General features: G+C 40.8%; 1 protein-coding gene across 1 annotated transcript in view; it reads left to right on the top strand.

Annotated features, from left to right (window-relative positions):
• Lonp2 (lon peptidase 2, peroxisomal) overlaps positions 1-12433 on the top strand; it is a 93016-nt gene extending 80583 nt beyond the window's left edge. Inside the window, exons 13-15 of the mRNA XM_090357678.1 lie at positions 7556-7763; positions 8114-8304; positions 12011-12433. Coding sequence (XP_090213804.1) covers positions 7556-7763; positions 8114-8304; positions 12011-12232 — 621 coding nt within the window. The 3' untranslated portion in view covers positions 12233-12433. The remainder of the gene's footprint in view (positions 1-7555; positions 7764-8113; positions 8305-12010) is intronic.
• The last annotated feature ends 7116 nt before the right edge of the window (positions 12434-19549 follow it).

Raw genomic sequence — 19549 nt, 5'->3', positions numbered from 1 at the left:
GCATGAGCCACCCCATCGGCTCTTCTTTTTTTTTTTAATTTTTGTTTTGTGATAAAGTCAGGTAGGCCCTAAACTGTAGAACCTCCTGTCTCAGAGTCTAGAGGTCTGTTTGAGGTTTGTGATGAGAGAGGTATGTACCGTTCTGTCCAGCTTTCTCCCCTTTATGTTTTCTTCGGTAAAGAATGTGAAGAGAGATTATATTAGGAATATTGGAATACATATTGAAGTATTCCAAACAATATAATGTAAGATACCTTATTTTTTGCTTAAATGCCTGCCTTCTCCAGAAGATAAAAGTTAGAAGTCTATCATTTCTTCTAGGTAGAATTTTATTTATTCAGTAAATACTTCTGACAATATAGTAGCAAGTAGATGAAGTATGACTTTTCCCATCAAATAGGGTAGAACAAAACAAGGAAACAAATAATTACAAACTTAGATTGATAATACAAAGAAAATAGCCATGTTCTGAAGTAAGGAAAAACTCTACCTATAACCAAGATCTATCTTAGTGGTGGATTTCACAGAGACAGAGAGAAATTTGTGGATGGATTGATTATACAAGGAATGATGAAATTACCTCTCCAGAAGGACTAAGGTTTCTGGCCAAAATGCAGGGCCCTGACTGTAGAGGTACTGTTAGAGGAAGACTGTTGCTTCATCAGAAGGAATGTTGCTAAGAAATAGAGCTCTTTTGAACATGTCTGTGAGGCATCTGAATGCTGACACTTGAACATGCATATCTATGTCTCTGCATGTAGATGTAGAGATTAAATAGTGATGTTCCCAGAATATAGAGGCTATATTAAGCCCCAGAAAACCTGAAATCACCCAAGGTATCAAGCAGACAGCCTGATACCTCAAAACAAGGCCTGACAAATGCAGTTATTTGGGAATCATGTAGGGGAAATAGGAGCCATTGAAAAAGACAGAAAAGGTAAAAAGAGGAAAACAAGAATTCTGTGCTTTAGGAAAACAAGGCAAGTCAGTCATTCAAGGGAACATCAAATTCTTTTTGCTTATTGTTGAGAAACCAAGAATAATCATGTCAAAAAGATGGATCTTCATAGGGGACCTTGAAAAGGGCGATTTCAATGGAAATGGTTGGTCAACTGGAGTATGGCTGTGAAAAGATCAGGAGACAGCTTTCAGAATTTTGGCTATGAATGACTGCCAAGAATTGCTGTGGCCAGAGGGGGTATGGGTGCCACAGGAGGATATTCGCAAGTCAATAGCATATTTGCCAACAAGACTCGAGTAGCAGGAGCATTGTTACTGAAGGCAGATGGCAGGATAGGAACAAAGGCCGGAATGCGAGCGGAGTTGAGGCTGTGGCCTGTGGTGGGAGAAGGGAATGATGAAGAGAGGATGAAAAGAGTCTTATTTACAAGGAAAAGGCTGTCGTATTGGAGGAAAGGCATGCTAACTGCATGCGGAGAATGGTGAAGCTAGGACAGCTTTAGCTAGGAGGCCATGGCAATTCCCGTCAGTAGATGGGGAGCCATGGACTTGGGGGCAATGCAGAGCTCATAAATATGTTGCTTTCTTATTTGTAATGCAAACCTGCAAGAGACTAACTGAGGTGTTCTAAACGGGCACAGGATGATGCTCGTGAATTTATGGAAGATACTGGGGTGATTCAGGAGTGGGGTGGTGAGGGAGAAGAGAGTTTGAATGAGGAGAGTAAAGACAGCAGGACAGCTGCCATAATGGGTTCAGCAGGTATGGAGAAGAAGCCTGCCTCAAGTTTAAAGTCATGATATATGTATTACTAGAGACTAAGTGGAATTTGATGAGTTTATATCTATAATGCACCCACCATAATTCCCATCCTAACAAAGGAACAAACTAGTTCTTATAACTACCATACTCTCCGTAAGGAATCAGACCTGTCCCTAGTCATCAAAAAACTCTGGTTTTCATAGTCCTGATATTGTATCCACATTTAATAACCATATACTGTGCTTTATTGTTCCTTTTCACCGAAGATGTGGCTGTACAAATGTATTATGCCCAAAATATTTGTGATCTAGGGGCCAGGAATTTGGCTTAGTGGTAGAGTGCTTGCCTAGCATGCATGATTCCTCAGTACCATATATACATAGAAAAAGGCCAGAAATGGTGCTGTGGCTCAAATGGTAGAGCTCTAGCCTTGAGAAAGCCAAGGCCCAGGACTGGCCAAAAAAAAAAAAAAAAATGTTTGTGATCTAGTAAACCAGCAGTAGCAAAGATGATAAGACACACTTTGATTAAGAAGTTAGATCCCTTTAGAATTCTCTAGACAGGTTAAAAATAGGTCCTAGAATTTACATTTCAGTTTTAGGAACAGAATCACTTTTCCCCCAAATTAAAATTGGCTAAACCCACTTAAAACAGATAATAATGAAATAAGCGTTCTCCCTGTGCTGTGGAGACACAACAGGGAAGGGACACAAAGTCCAAGGTGCTAAGACTGGGCACACACTACCTGTGTAGTCACAGCTCAGGCTTAGCTTAGAGTACTTCTCCCAACTCCTGGGGACTCTGGTTGGGGTTGTGGTGTTGTGACCTGGCTGTGGCTTTTGCCATCTCCTTGGATGATTGTAATCCAAGAGAAGGCCACCAAAATAAATCAGGCTGTCACTCAAAAAGTGACAGAGGGCCAGTACGGGTCAGGATTTTGTCGGATGACTATTTTTGGTTCCACTCCAGTATTCTACCTTGTGTTAAAGCCTTATTGTTGGCTTCTGACCTTGATGAATTTGATAATTTTTTTTTTTTTGGTTGGTTGAAGGTCTTGAACTCAGAGTCTGGGTGCTGTCCCTAAGTCTCTTTGTGCTCAGGACAAGTGCTCTACCACTTGAGCCACAGTGCCACTTCTGGTTTTTGAGATAAGGGTCTCATGGAGACTTTTCTGTTCCAGTTGGCTCCAAATCACAATCCTCAAATCTCAGCCTCCTAAATAGCTAGGGTTATGGGTGTGAGCCACTGGCACTGGTGGTTACTTCTCTTAATAGAAGGAGCCAGGTACCACTGGCTTACACCTGCAATCCTAGCTACTCAGGAGACCGAGATCTAAGGATCAAGGTTTTTAAGCCAGCCAGGGCAGGAACAATTCTTGAGCAGGAAGTGGGGGTATGGCTCAAGAGGTAGAGTGCCAGCTTTGAGCAAAAAAGCTAAGAGACAGCACCTAAGCCCTGAGTCCAAGTCCCAGGACTAGCAACATAATAATAATAATAATAATAATAATAATAATAATAATAATAATAATAATAATAATAGAAATAAGATAGGCATGCAGGTTTTTTATTGAAGAATTTATTAACATTGATTTTTACATCATATTTCAAATGACATGTTAAACAAGTATTCAAGAAGAGAATCTCTATATACAATCACTGGCACTTAGATTTTAGAACATAATTAAAATTAGGCTGAGGGTTTGGATGTCATAGATACATATTAATCTATATAATAAAACATTATGTCTATAGAGTCATAGGTTTTTATGTCTGTGTTGTGTTTATATTTTCAATACCATGTCCATAGCATTGGGTACACAAATATTGAGTCCTCACTCTTGTACTGTTTGGATCTAATAGCCACATATTATGGATATCACGCGCCTTTTGTTCCTTTGGTCTTGACTTGTCTCACTCAACATGATTCGCTCTAGATTCATCCATTTCCCTGTGAATGCCTTATTTTATCTTGTCTGTTGGCTATGTAGAATTCCATTGTGTATATATACCACATTTTCTGTATCCATTCATCTGCAGTAGGGCATCTGGATTGCTTCCATCGCCTGGCTATTGTGAATAGTGCAGAGATGAACATAGCTGAGCAGGTGTCCTTATAATATCTTGGGTCATGATGTTCAGGATAGATGCCCAGAAGTGGTATGGTGGGATCGTAAGGAAGGTCTATTTTCAGTTCTTTAAGAAACCTCCACACTGCTTTCCAGAGTGGCTGAACTTGCTTACGATCCCACCAGCAGTCACATACAGGTTTTATAAAGCATTCAAAGGTGAATTTTGACGCAGTCTGTCACATTTGCATTCCATATAAACCACATCAACTGCTCCAGCTGCTAGAAACAGGCAAAGAAGTCAAAACACTATGGAAGCAGGCATGGTGGCTCACACCTGTAATCCTAGCAACTCAGGAGACTGAGATCTGAGGATCACAGTTCAAAGCCAGCCTGGGCACGAAAGTCTGGTGAGACTCTTATCTCCAATTAACCACCAGAAAGTGGTGCTGTGGCTCAAAGGGTAGGGTGGTAGCCTTGAGCTGAAGAGCTCAGGGACAACACCGAGGCCCAGAATTCAAGTCCCACAATTGAACCAAAAAAAAAAAAGAAAAGCCAAAACACTATGGAAAGGCCACAAAGAACCAGGATAGTAAGTACTTCTCTGTCCTGCGGCCTCTGCGAAAGACACCTTAAATGCAGCAGACTAGGCCTACACAACTTTGGAATTGCTTGTGACTAGAAAAGTCCCCACTGAGAAGTCATGAGGCAGCTGGTGCTCAGGGTACAGGAGTTGGTGTGGGAGTCAGGCCACACTGCGGCTGCCATGCTGCTTTAAGAAGTGACAGAGAAGACCTTGGCACCTTTCCAAGGGAAAAAGCATCTGCCCTTCCCTTTTCTTGGTGGTCCTAAAACAAATCTACAGCTAGAAAAATCAAATATTCATGAACTCAGGGCTTTAGGATATCGGTACAAAGACTTTAAAGAGGCTGCCAGATGGATAGTGCCTGTGTAACAGCCCTGACAGGAACATCAAAGTGCTACACAGGCTGCAAAGAAGCCAGTTGCTATAAAACATCACTGCAGAGCAAGCCTGCACACCCAAAAGCACTTTAGCAGCTCAGGTTTTACATTAACATAGCAAGTACCATGATTGTCCCTGGAAAGAAAGCCGAATCTCCATTCCCAGATACTGGCTGGCCAGCCCTTCAGTGCTGAGGTCTTGCTCTGCCTTCTCTGCTCAGAAAATGAAGTCTCTTCTCAGCCTCTTCTGACAAATTCTCCCCTCAGACGGCCCTTCACCTCCTCAGAGCTCCTGCTCACTTCTGCTTCTTTGATCATACTTTTGACATTGCTTTAACAAGCAAGTGTTTTGTTTGTTTTAAGCAGTGCTGAGATTTGAACTCAGGCCCTCAGGCTTGCTAGGTTTACAGCCTTCTTTTTTCAATGGTTATTTTTAAGATTAGAGTCTGGCTGAGATAATAGACATTGCCACTATTTCCAGCTTTCCTCTAGAGACAGTCTTGTGGACTTTGCTATCTAGCCTGCCACCGAGGTCCTTCTGATCTCAGCCTTCCATGTACCTTATGATAAGCCTGTGATACTGCACTGAGCTATTAAAAAGGGAATTTTCAAGCTTGTCTGTCCAGGCTGGCCTTGAACCTTGCTCCTCCCAGCTGCCAAGGCACAAGCTACCAGGTACTGGTGGCTAAGAAAATCATACCAAATAGCTTTCTGTTGCATTCAGCATGACTTAGTATATGGAAAATCACTCTTTAGGGTTCATTTCCCTGTCCTAGAAAGAAGCTATATGACTTTGAAAGAAAGCAAGGGAAGGAATGGAAGAGGGAAGGAAGAAGAACTAGAGGATGGGAGGATCAGAGGACCTGTAGCAAATTCCTACCCTAACTGGGTGTCTTTTGGGTATAGAGAATGTTAGAGGAAAAAAAAAAAAACTTTGTGAAATAGTCCATAAATAGTTGTTACGTGCTTCCTTTAAATAGAACTGAGTTTTTGTTTTGATCTGTGTGTCTTCTCAGTTAAACATACAAGAAGACAGCCAAAGCCTGTGGTGGGTGTTGTCAACTCAGCTGATACTGGTGTTTGGCCTTCTGGGCCTCTAACCTAACCCATGTTAGAGTTTAATGCTAAAACAAGCCTTTAAAATAGGCTGTTGAGAACCCAGTGGCTCAGTGGATGCCACAATATACTTTTGGGAGTATACTGAACACGAGGGCTTTCACTATGCAAGCCTGCTGGCACAGAGATGAATATTAACAATGAAAACAAGAGGTTTTTCTCTTTGTTGTTGGTTTTGTTTTTATCTTGTTTGTTTATCTGTCTTTGGGAGGCTAAGGGTACACAGAAAAGGAGGGACAAAAGGCGAGCAAGTGCAGCAGTGTACTCACCAGACACTATATTGAAAATGCACTGTACAACTTATGGATGGGGATGGGAAAGAAAAACTGATAGACGTGGGGCTGTGGTTTAGGAGTAGGGTGGGAGCCTTGAGCTGAAGAGCTCAGGGACAATGCCCAGACCTAAAGCCCCAGGACCCACAAAAAAAAAAGAGAGAGAAACAGAGCAAGGGAAGGGGTGACGTTGTCCAAAAAGAAATTTACTCTATCTGACTTGCATGACTGTAATCCATCTGTATATAACTCTCACCTCCAATTAACCTCTAGAAAACGGGAAGTGGGGCTTGGCTCGAAGGTAGGGTGGTAGCTTTGAGCTAAAGAGCTTAGGGACAGCACCGAGGCCCAGAGGTAGGATAGAAGGCTTGAGCTGAAGAGCTTAAGGACAGTGCCTAGGCCAAGTTCAAGCCCCTCAACCCACCAAAAAAAAAAAAAAATGTGATGGTCGTGTGCCTGTCACTCCAGCTATGCTTGAAGCATAAAATAAAGGGCCAGTCCCAGCCCCAGCTTAAACGCAAGAGCCAATTCAAACAATAGCTATGGCAAAAGGAGTTTGAGAAACATGGCTCAAGTGGAGACCATCTGCAGGCAAACACCAGATCCTGAATTCAAAACCCAGTATCACTGAAAAGAGAGGGGAGAAGGGTTCTACCTCCTGAAACAAACTCACAACTCGCTAAAGTGAAGTTACTAAATAAAAGTATTCTAACAAAAGTTAAATAAGGTCTAACGTATTTAAGAAAGATTTAAATAAGCAAAACGACTGGGTTTTTTTTTAAAGTAAATGCCTATATAATTGGCTCTTAATCAGTTATTAAGGCCAGACACTGTTTGCTCACACCTGCAATCCTCTCAGGAAGCTGAGAACTGGAAGATCACAGCTTAAAGCCAGCTGGGCAGAAAAAATATGTTTGACTCCATCTCCAATTAGCCAGCAAAAAGCAGGGATGGAGTTGTTATTCAAGTTGTTAAGCGCCAGCTACAAATAAGCCAGCCAAGAGAACAAAGGCCCTAAGTTCAAACCCTAGGACTAGCATGCACACACCACACACACACACACACACACACACAGACACACACAATCATTTACCAGGTAGATATGGGAGGGAGGGAATAGGAGTGAATAAGGAAACAGATGACACTGTATGAAAGGAAATGTACTTATTACTTGACATATATAAATGTAACCCCATTGTCTATCAGCTCTATAATAACAAAGTAAAAAAAATGAGTCACCCATATTTTAAGGTAGGATTCTTCTGACAGAAACCATTTGTAAGTGGTCAGATATAATGCAGAAGCACAGTATGAAATAAGTAGTCTGAGGTGTACAGCTAAGTCTTCTATAGAAAAAGCAGGATCTTTGAAGATAATGTAGTTCATCAGTCTCATCATTTTTCTTCTTTCGTCCAAGGTATCTGAGCGCTTGAGTCAACCAGGAGTGGCAATAGGTTTAGCTTGGACTCCATTAGGCGGGAAAATCATGTTCGTAGAGGCAAGTCGGATGGATGGAGAAGGCCAGCTGACACTGACTGGCCAGCTAGGGGATGTCATGAAGGAGTCTGCCCACCTGGCTATTAGCTGGCTTCGGAGCAACGCAAAGAAATACCACCTGACTAACGGTATGTGGCCTCCAAGACGTGACCCAGGAAGCTTCTCACACTGGGTGACAGGTTAAGCCGAGCTTTAAATGATCCGTGACACCCATCAGTAAAGTGCACACCTTTGCTTTTGAACGGAAGCACTTTAGTGCTAAGCTAGAAACTGATTCAAAAGGTTTATTTTGTTTCGAATCCTACCTAGCATAGAATGAGTCTATTCTTCAGACCCTCATCCTAATCATCCTGTTAATATTTTGTAGCATTCATTTACACCAAACAATTATTTTTGTCTCTGATTTATTAGCAGCAAACGAGGAGAGCAGGTTTAATTTTTCTACATTAAAATCTTTTTTTTTCCCCCTTTTTAAAAGCCTTTGGAAGTTTTGATCTTCTTGACAACACAGACATCCATCTGCACTTCCCAGCTGGAGCTGTCACTAAAGATGGGCCATCTGCTGGTGTTACCATAGTAACCTGTCTCGCCTCACTTTTTAGTGGGCGGCTGGTACGTTCAGATGTCGCCATGACTGGAGAAATTACTCTAAGAGGCCTTGTTCTTCCAGTAAGTATGGAAAAGCCTGTGGTGTTAATTTTTTAATTAAATTAGAAGTCTTTTTTAATTTAAATTAATAGTGGTCTACCTTCTGTGAAAACTTTGGCTTTAAACATCCATTAAGTATTTATACCCGCAATGAACTCATACTTTAAACTTTTGGTCAAATAAAAGAAAACTTGACAATTTTTTCCTCGTGTTTGTCACCCAAAATGACTTGCTCAAGGGGAAAAAAAAAGTGTTGTCATCAAAACCAGCAGTCCACATGGACATGTGCTGTCTCTTCTAATGAGTGAGCCTTAAGTATATTGTGTGCACACACAACATAGTTGTATCAAGCTCTGTTCTTACCTTTTCAAGATCCTTTAAGACCCATGATCTTACTGAAACTCAGATCACTAGAGTTTAAAGGACAGAATACTATAGAATCGAAATTGGGGAGACTGAGGCAGGATGACAAGTTTGATGCTAGCCTGGACTACTTAGTGAGATGATCTCAAAGTAAAGCTAAAAAAGAAAAAAAGACTGAAGATGTAAGTTGTAGATAGAGTAAACACAGAAGAAAGAAAACTGCTTTAAAATGCTGGAATTTTAAGCCCTTTTTCCCTTCTGTTTTTCTTTCTCTCTCTCTTTTTTTTTAATAGTGGTCCTGGGACTTTTCTATAGTTAGCCATATTGTAAACTCAGTTTATCATGCTGTATTTGTAGGTCTGTATTTAGAAATGGCTCATCTTTTTAGCCAGAAACTACTATATTTCAAGGAATAGCAGTTCATGAGTTGTGCCACTGAAGTAAATGAGTGGTGCTTCATTTTCAATAACTCTTTACTTCAGTGTCTGGTTTGTGATAGACCTGAGCAGAGAATAAAAGGAACTATTTTTTTTTTGTCAGTCGTGGGACTTGAACTCTGTACCTAGGTGCTGTCCCTGAGCTCTTCAGCTCAAGACTAGCGTCTTACCCCTTGAGCCACACATAACCCACTTCGTTTTCTGTTGGTTAATTGGAGATAAGGTTAGACAAACCTTTCAGCTTTTAAGAACAGTTCTAGCTGGGTGTGGTGACTCACACCTGTAATCCTAGCTACTCAGGAGGTGGAAATCTGAGGATCAAGGTTCAAAGCCAGCCCAGGCACAAAAGGACCTGAGACTCTATCTCCAATTAATCTCTAGAAAAAGGGAAGTGGGGCTTGGCTCAAAGATAGGGTTGGTAGCCTTGAGCTGAAGAGCTCAGGGACAGCGCCCAGGCTGAGTTCAAGCCCCATGACCCACCAAAAAAAAAAAAAAAATAGTTCCAGAATTATTCAGAAAAAGACTGCAGTCAGTAAAAAATAGTCTGAAAGATCCAGGGATATAGCAATCAGAAGAATAAAACAAATTGTCAAAGAAACAATGGAACATTTTCTAGAAATAAAGGTGTTAGGTTGAAAGGACCCGTCCACATGAGGGAAGATTTCAGCCTCTTGGCTTTTCAGATCATCCTTAGTGTGCAGCACCTCAGACTCTTCAGTGAAAATGATCTTAAATCCAGTATTGTGAACACAACTTACTATAAATAAATGTGAAAGCAAAGTTAGACATTTGCGTACATATAAGGAATCAGTCTATCTCCTGTCCTTTCTGAAGGCATTTGAATGTACTGCATCCTTCGAAATAGGATAATAGTGAGGTCAGATGGCAGTTTACAGGGAAAGCAAGAGTTCCTCCAATCTTTATTGGACCCGCTGGCAGTAGGGCCATCTCCAAGGATTACATAGTCTAGGTGGTATCAATTATTCATGAGAGCCATAAATATTGTTCTTAAAGTTTCTATGGCTCGGGAATTTAGGGACAGCTCTTCTGCAAGCTACCAACCAGGTCACAGGCTTCTGAAGGCTGGCTGAGGCGGGAGTCTCGATATCCAAGGCAGTTTCATGCACAGCACGTGGCACAGCAGTCCTGGTTGTGGGTGGGCAGGAGGCCCCAGTTTCTAACTTTAAACATGGACCCTCTACTTCCAAGCCAAGTGATCTGAGAAACATCTGAGAAAGGTATCAGCAATCTTTTTATGAGTTAACTGTGATAGTCCTACAATATAATTCTATGTGCAGTTTGGGGGTGGGGGGAGTACAGGGTTTTAAACTCAGGACCTCAACCTTGTAGGGCTGGCACTGTTAGTTGAGCCAAATCCCCAGTTGTTTTTTTGCTGCTTACTTTGAACACAGGGTCTCATGTCCTGTCTTGGAACGTTCCTGAGCCTCAGTCCTAATACTTTAAGTTTCTCATCATTGCTGGGACAACAGGAGTTTGCCACTGTCAGCTGCCCTTCAGAGGGAGAAAGTCTGAGGACTTCTTCCCTCCTTAGAAATGAGACTTGGGGGCCTGGACTGGCCCAGAGTATGATCCTCTCAGCCTCAGCTCCCCACATAACACTCTACTTCTTAAAATTGAGTCCCAAAGACTGGCCCATATGAAAGGGTAGGAGGGAGCTGCAGAGACTAGTGCCTGCTTTTTGTGAAGGAATCATTGTGGTTATATTTAAAACACACATGGGAATCTAGAGTGTTCTTTGGCATTTAGCACTGCATGGCACAAAGGTCTGGCTTTATGCCTCCTGAGAAGTGGGAAATAACTCTGGGACAAAACTAAGCTCTGCAGGAATAGTTTTGTTTTGGCAACCAGATAATTTATTGTTATGTATCTTTATTTTTTAACTGACACATAAAAAGTTGTACACGTTAATGGAGCAACTTGTAATTTCAACATAGAAACTGCCGTGTTTAAATCAGGTCAGATATATTTATCTCGTCATTATGGTGAAAACTTTCAAAATGCTTTCTTCTTGTTAGAAACAGTATACATAATCAAAACACTTTTTTCAAAAATCATAAAACCATACTGCTGTGATTCGAATAGAATTTTAATCTTAACAATAAAAGATCTGTCTAGAGGGTCTGGAGTTTGGCCTAGAGGTAAAGTGCTACCTAGCATGCATGAATCCCCAGATTTGATTCCTCGGTACTACATACATAGAATAAGCTGGAAGTGGTGATATGGCTGAAGTGGCAGAAAAAAACCCAAGGACAGTGCTCAGACCCTGAGTTCAAGCCCCCAGACTGGCCAAGAGAACAAAGGAAAAGAAAAAAGAAAAAGATTTGTCTAGAAAAGGATAGAGATCTAGGTGCTGGTAGCGCATGCTTATAATCCTAGCTACCGAAGAGGCTGAAACCTGAGCATCACAGTTCAAAGCCAGGACAGGCAGGAAAGTCCATAAGCTATTTACTGTCCAGTTAGCCAGCAAAAAAGCCAGAAGTGGAGCTGTGTTTCAAGTGGTAGAGCACTGGACTTGAATACAAAAGCTAAGTGATAGCACCCAAGCCCTGAGTTAACGTCATTTTTTTCTCATATATTTTTATTGTAATTAATAGAAGGGTTACATTATATTTGCCAGATAGAAGGTGCATTAATTCACATACATTGATACCCTTTTTCATGTCTTGGTCCCATTTCCCTCCCCCCCCAGTTTTTTGTTGTTGTTGTTGTTTTTTTAATGTCAGTTTTTTCCCATATAAAGGGGGCAAAAATTTTGTGTTGAACTGTACTGTGGGCTTCTTCATTCATACTATAACATAATGGAAGGAGATTAGATGTCTTAAAGTAGTAATAACTAAATTCAGGGAAATCAGAGCGGGCCAGGCAAGATGATCACAAATTTTAAAACCTGTCTTCCTTCCTCACAGGTAGGTGGAATTAAAGACAAAGTGCTGGCAGCCCATCGAGCAGGACTGAAGCAAATCATCATTCCTCAAAGGAACGGAAAAGACCTTGAAGAAATCCCAAGCAATGTGAAACAGGATTTAAACTTTGTCACAGCGAGCTGCCTCGATGAAGTTCTTAATGCAGCTTTTGATGGTGGCTTTAGTGTCAAGAGCAGACCTGGTCTCATCAATAGCAAACTGTAGACCTACATCTCAAGCTGTTAGAATTTTAAGCTACAAAGTGCTAAAAGATACTGACAAGGTTTGTCTTATTCACCAACAAAGGAGTAAGGAAAATGTCCCTAACTTGTGAACATAATCACAATAACACTGAGTTTCACTCAAGTAGTGGCTAGGGCTTATTACAAAATAAGAGATCAATTTAATAAACTGACAAAAGTAGAATTCTTGTCTTTATCTTCAGCGTGGGCACAAGCATACCTAGAAAGGCAGAGCAAAGAGGTCCTGTGTGGTGCAGACACACACATCTGTACCAGTGTTCAGAAGGCAGGCATAAACAAAAACCCTCAGGCCCTCTGCAAGACTTGCAAGAATGGCTCTGGGCCATTCTGATTTGAGGGGGCTGTTCTTTGGTTGATTGCCCTTGGTATATAGCTCAGACTGGGTCTCAAATCAGAACTGTCATGCCTCAGTCTCCATGTGCTGGGATTATATATGTGTACCACTAGGTCTGGTCTTATTTTCAGCAACCCTCTGGGTCGTTCTAAAGCACAAGTCAAGAACCACTGACAAGAGTGGGTTGCAGGTTCTATAGTCTCAGCTGCTCAGGAGGCAGACGTAAAGGATCAATCTGAGACTAGCTGTACAAAACTGAGACCTTATCTGGAAAAAAAAAAAAATTAAAGAGCAAAAGAACCTAGGGATGTGACTCAAGTAGGAGAGTACCTGCCTAGCAAGCACAGGTCAAGTTCAGATCCCCATTCTGCCTTTAAAAAATGGTAGCATTAGTTTAGGCAATTCACCTATACCCTTTTCTTTGAGGAGGGGGGGGTGTTGGTGCCAGTCCTGGGGTTTCAATTCAGGGCACTGTCCCTGCACTTTTTGCCAAAGGCTACCACTTGAGTCACAATCCCCACTTCCAGCTTTTTTTTTTTTTTTTTGACATCAAACCACAATCCTCAGATCTCGGCCTCCTAACTAGGACTAAACTCACAAGCCACCAGCACCAGACCACCTGTGCTTTTCTTGGATCTTGAAACTACTCACGTAGAAGAGGAACTAGGCACAGATGCAAATATAAGCAACTGTTTGTCCTTATGGGAATTAAAGTCAGTTTAGTTCTATAAAGAGGTATGCAGCCTAATATTAGGTCCCTTCTCATATTAAGGGAAGCAGTACTCTGAATAAGTTTTAGGCAGTGTGGCAAGTGCCAGCAGACATCACAGAAAAACACTGGGCCTGGATTCCTATAATCTCAGAAAAGTCTAGGCCCCACCTAGAGCGAGGAGCTATCTGTTCCGGGATGGTCCCTGAGCTGGGAATCCTGACTCTGCCTAGTCTTCTTCTGCTGGTTTGTTTGGGTAAATTCTCAACTATCAGTTTTCATGCCTGTTCCTGTGATTCATTCCAGTGGATCAGCCTAACTGCAGCCTCTTCCACTTAGCAGCTATGTAAATGTTTTGTATGTTAGTTTTCCTCATCTGTGAAATGCAAATCATCGTATCTTAGTGTCACTGTGAAGATTAAGTTAGAATGCAAATATCCTGTTAAGAAACATGATACAAAAAAGTATGTAAAGACAGTCTGGAATGCCCTGGATGAGGTCTAAGTTACCCAAAATACCAAACGCATTTGCATGTTGTGAGAGTCCAGACCTAGAACATCATGGCACTGTGGAGAAGGACACTGAAAACACATCACTGCCTCATCAGATGATTTAACTTTATTCCATCAGGAACCTCACATTGGAAAGAAGAAAAAAGATCAGACTGTTCACTCACTTGAGTCCACACTGGCACTGGCTCCACTCTGCCTTGTGCAAGGAAACAGTGTAGACTCTCCAGCACTGCTTTTACTTTCTGGGGTGGGATACAGGTCTGCAGTGGTTAAGTGCTTGCCTTTTCCCTCTTTAATTGGGCCAAGTGCACATAAAAGTTACCCATTTTAAATGAGCTCCAATTATAGAAATTGGGCATCATTCAGTGCTGCCGCTGCTCACTCTTAATAAGATTCACTCCGTGTCATATTTGTGCCTCACCTGTAATTCTGTACCAGTCCCTTTCTGTATGTATACTATATTTTGTTTGTCCTTTCATCTGGTGGTGTTATAACACAACCTACCAGAGCCATGATATTGGCTCCCCAACTTCTAAATCTGAGAAGTGTGCTTTATAAACTACCCATGCTTGGTTACAGCAGCACAGTTATTAAGACAAAAATAATTTTTTGAGCCAACTGTGTGTGCGACACTGAAGATGGATTCTCAGACCTTATACACTTGGCTAACCCCAGCTGCAACCAAACTCTCCCAGCACTGTGCACCTTTTAACTATATTATCCTAAAATCCTCGCTAGACTCCCACTGAAAATGATTAACATATGAAGTTCTGAGTCTATAGGCCCAGGGGATAAGGCCTTGCTATGTGTATTTAACCTGTACTCACATACTTTTAAATGTTCCTCAATAAATATTTAAGTGCCTTCATAGTACCAGTTCTATACAGTCTTAAAGCATACTCGTGTTTGTCCATTTCCTGGTCCCTCTGATGAATTTTACCATGAACCAAGCAAGCCTGAGGCTGGAATCCTCTGCCACTTGATGTGCATGTAAACTCATTGGTAAATGCCATGTTTCAAGTCTTCCTAAAATATTTAACATCAGTTGGTAAACGTGTGACCAGGGTAAGGTTATAATTGTGGAGGACATTAAAATTTTCTATAAACAAAATCAGTGGCAGGGCCAAAGTATATTTGCTGACTAAAACTCAATTTTCTTCCTGACAGCAATGGTTTGCATTCTGACCTGTGTGATACAACGGTACAGTACCTGATTATTACTATTTTTTAAAAGAAAAAGGGAAATTCACTCTGGCCGTGACATAGATCCTCTTCCTCAGGGTAGTGGTGGCATGACAGGACCCTCACAACTATCTGGACACAGTGGTTAGTGATGTCTACCCCTAGCTTGCAATACCAGGTGACTGGTCCAATGTGAAATCACTCTTCTTGCTATAACAAGGTAACAGAAGAACAGGAGAGATTCATTTCGGCTATGGTTTCAGATGGCCAGCCATCGTGCTGTAGTTTGCTGAGATAGGACCTTCTGGTGGAGAGAAGATGGCTGAGCAAAGCTACTCACCTCCTGGCAGCCGGAAACATAGCAAACTGTCTCAGAAGAAGGGTTTAGGACAGGACAAACTCCTTGAATGGCACACGTGCGCCTTCCCCGGGCCACCAGCTGGGACTAAGCCTTCAACAGGAGCCTTCTGGAGAACCCTTACATCCACACGATGCCCTCACAAAATCAACCCCGGGGCCTACACTAAAATATGGCCTTACTATTATTAAGACTCTTGATCCTGAACCACACAATGTTCATTTTTCCAACTAGCATTTCCAAAGCCAGAGTTTGAAGAGAATTATTAGATCCCAGATCATTGTTGTTGTTTCAGTAACAGGTCACACTAATAGTGCTTGAGCCTGCCCCAGATGTAATCATTCATAGTCCAATACCAACCGTCAGTTCTTTGGTGTGCTAACATTAATGGAGCCTACAATGACAACTATGGCCTTTAGTACCAGAAAAGAATCAAGCACCAAAACAGGAAGGAAAGACAACAGGCCAACCCAAAGACTGGCCACTGAGCTCTTTTAAAAACAATTGAATCAAGGGCTGGGAGTTTGGCCTAGTGGTTAAAGTGCTTGCCTAGCATGCATGAAGACCAAGGTTCGATTCCTCGGTACCACATACATAGAAAAAAGCCAGAAGTGGTGCTGAGGCTCAAGTGGTAGAGCTCTAGCCTTGAGAAAGTCCAAGGACAGTGCTCAGGCCCTGAGCTCAAGTCCAGGACTGGCAAAAAAAAAAAAAAAACAATTGAATCAAGGATTTTAATTTTAATTCAGAAAAATATTGCAGTAAAATTACTTATTTGTAACATAATTTGTACTCACTAATGAACTAAAGGTGTAATGTGTTAAAATTTTATGTTCAACTCAATATTGTCAGTACATAGGAGGAATAGGAACAAAGTCTTCAGGCTAAAATCCTCATCTGTCCATAACAGTCCAAGCCTGTTAAGATTTAACATTACCAAATCAAGTATTTTCACACCATTCTTTATTCCTTTATAAGACTTTTTATACTCTTCAGAACTTAGATGAACTAAGAAAATGACAACTATTAAAAGGTACTTATCAAAGGAATTGTTTAAAGTTGTGTTAAAGTATCTGGCTTGGCAAGACAATGGGAATCTAAGCAATAACTGCAAATACTGCATAGTAGTTAGCCTTCCTCACGCCCTAACAATAGAACAATAGACCCTTTTACAGAGGAGGAGCCAGGCAGAGGGAGGCTATGCAGTTAGTGAGCAGATGCAGAATTCAATCCAGGCAGTTGAAATCTACAGGTCACACTGGTAGAAGGTAGTCTAAAGCCCATTTTTAAAAGGGTCTTATGTACATAGCTCAGATAGGCTTCAAATTTGCTATGTAATTTTGCCTCAACCACTTATAGAGCCCATATAAAGGATGCCAGTATTAGCTGGTATTTCAAACACTATATTCACCCAATTATGATCTTACCTTTGTCCACTGTAATGCAGTGGTCAGACTAACCTTGGGTATGTTAACTTTGATAATTTTTATTTGGATATTAGTAACTCCTCCATTCAAGAATCTGAATGAATATTCTCCTTTTAAAGTGAATATTGGAGATGTTCTTGAATATAAAAAGAGCTTTTTGTTTCTGCAGAATGCTAAGCTATCCACAGCTACTCATTCAAATTCAGTTTGCAGAGATGTGGGCTTTACAGAAAAGTCAAGCATATACAGCAGAAATAAAAGCAAAAGGAAAAGTTTCCTCCAGTGATCATTAACTTACTAAACTGGCCAACAACTTAATTCAGTAAGACATATTCAAGTTTGAAAGTATAAAAGTAGGAAGCTTATAGCCCAATGGTAGCTCTTACCTACCATGTGTTAGGGCCTACCAGTGCACACAAACATGAATGGTGAAAACAAGAACAGAGGAGCGAAGAATACACCTACCTCAAAATCTCAAAGAACTAAGGAGGGGGCAAGAGCATGTAACACAAATTATTATTGCTGTCCAAAGACTTGACAAGAAATTGGCTAGAGCTACTGAAGTTACCAAAATTGATGTTTTCCCAACTACTTTGTTTTATCTGAGACAGGTCTTGAAGGCAGACCTGCCTCAGACTCCCAAACATGGCAATTACAGAAACGTGCCACCATTCCTGGCCTTCCAGAGATTATTAAAATAGTAAATGCAGTGTGTTTGAAAGGGTTTCACAATTATACAGTCTTAGTATTTAAAATTAACACAGCACTTGTAACATGAACTAGCAAAATAAGCCATCTCTGAACTGATGTTAAGATTAAAAATTTCAAAACCTATGCAGTACGTGTGCATGCACATGCATGCCAGTCCTGGGGTTTGAACTCAGGGCCTAAACACTGTCCTTGGGCTTTCTCAAGGTTAACACTCTACCACTTGAGCCACAGCACCACTCTGGCTTTTTCTACGTATATGGTACGAAGGAATTGAGCACGAGTCTTTGTGCATGCTAGGCAAGCACTGTAGGCCAAACTCTCAGCTCTCTACTTCTGGATTTTTGATAGTTTAGTGGAAATAAAGAGTCTCAAACTTTCCTGCCCAGGCTACCATCAAACTGCAGTACTCAGGTCTCAACATCCTGAGTAGCTGGGATTATAAGTGTGGGCCACCGACACTGATATATACATATTTTTAATCAAAAACATTAAAATACTAAGACCACAAAAATGTAACTTCATAAATGTATTCAATATGCTAAAGAACAAAGCACACATGCAAACATTAAACCTGAAAAGAAATTTATGACCAAGCTATTTTTCTACTCCAAAAATGGCTATATAAGAAGATAACAACCAACTTAAAACATCATGCTGCCAGAAGCCAGTGGCTCATGCTAGAAGTCAGGACCTAAGAATCATAATTCAAAGCCAGCCCAGGCAGAAAAATCCATGAGACTCTTATCTCCAATTAATCTCCTCCCAGAAGAGTCAGAAACAAATGGCTCAAGTGGCCTTGAGTGAAAAAGCTAAGGGACAAGCATCAAAGGCTGAGTTTAAACCCCAGTGCTAGCAAATATACACACACACTGCTTATACTGAGAAATGACTAAGCAATCTTCTTTCCTGCAAACAATTATATTCTTTATATTTCTTATATCAATTATATAACAATTATATTTCTTTATCCAGAGTTGGTTGTAGGTTAAAAAAAAAAAAAGGCCAAGGGCCGGGAGTTTAACCTAGTGGTAGAGTGCTTGCCTAGCATGCACAAAGACCTCTATACCACATACATAGAAAAAAGCCAGAAGTGGTGCTGAGGCTCCAGTGGTAAAGCTCTAGCCTTGAGAAAGTCCAAGAACAGGGCTCAGGCCCTGAGCTCAAGCCCAGGACTGGGAATAAATTAAAAAAAAGTCCAAATTAATCTTTGATTTGCTATGCTTGGCATCCCCAATTAAGAATTACATTAAAATTTAAAAATAATATTAAACAAAATTACCTCTAGCCATTCCTACTCATCCAACAATTTCAAATCTTCACCCTCTGTCTGAGGATGGATAATTAGCAAATTAACTATACGCTAATAGAAGCATATAATAGTTAGCATTTGTTGAATGCTTATCAAGTAAAAACTTCAGGCTACAATAATTTGCCCCTATATGGCCAACGTCACAAAATTGGTCACTAGAATAGATGCTGGACAGACTGGCATCTTGGAAGTCTGGCTGCAAGATCATGACTCTTAACCACTAGGCTACATTAAACATGCCTTTATTTGTTTTGAGGGGAAAAGTGATCTAATTTCCTAGTGAGAAAGTGGATGGGGGGAAAAGGGACTCAGAAGGGCATACTCAAGTCTTGCTGTGTCTCACAATAAAACCACACTTCAAAATTGGACACTGCTTTTTGCTACATTAAGTACAGAATGGTTTGGATTTCATAAATTTAGAGCTAAAGCAGACACATTAAGATTTTTTTAATTTGCAGATAATCTTTTAATGAGATATTATAAAAGACCAAAAACATTTTTTTGCAAACTTCCTTTTTCAACAAATGATTTGCCTTAAATTACAAATACTGTATGATGATGCCTTCTCTTGTAAAACCAATAACTACAAGAACAATTTTTTAAACATGTGATCTGTCCAAGACATTGGGGGAGGGGAGGAGAGATGGGGAAAAGCCTGATTTGTTTTTCAGAATTTATATAACAGAATGTATTTCTTAACTTTCCAAAGAAAAGCCTGAAAGCAGGACTCAACAGAAGAG

The sequence above is a fragment of the Megascapheus bottae genome, chromosome 24, assembly GCF_031878675.1.
Source record: "Megascapheus bottae isolate mThoBot1 chromosome 24, mThoBot2.hap1, whole genome shotgun sequence".
NCBI classification, from domain to species: domain Eukaryota; kingdom Metazoa; phylum Chordata; class Mammalia; order Rodentia; family Geomyidae; genus Megascapheus; species Megascapheus bottae.
The sequence above is the reverse complement of the archived record's forward strand: the minus strand, read 5'-3'. Positions and strand labels throughout refer to the sequence as shown.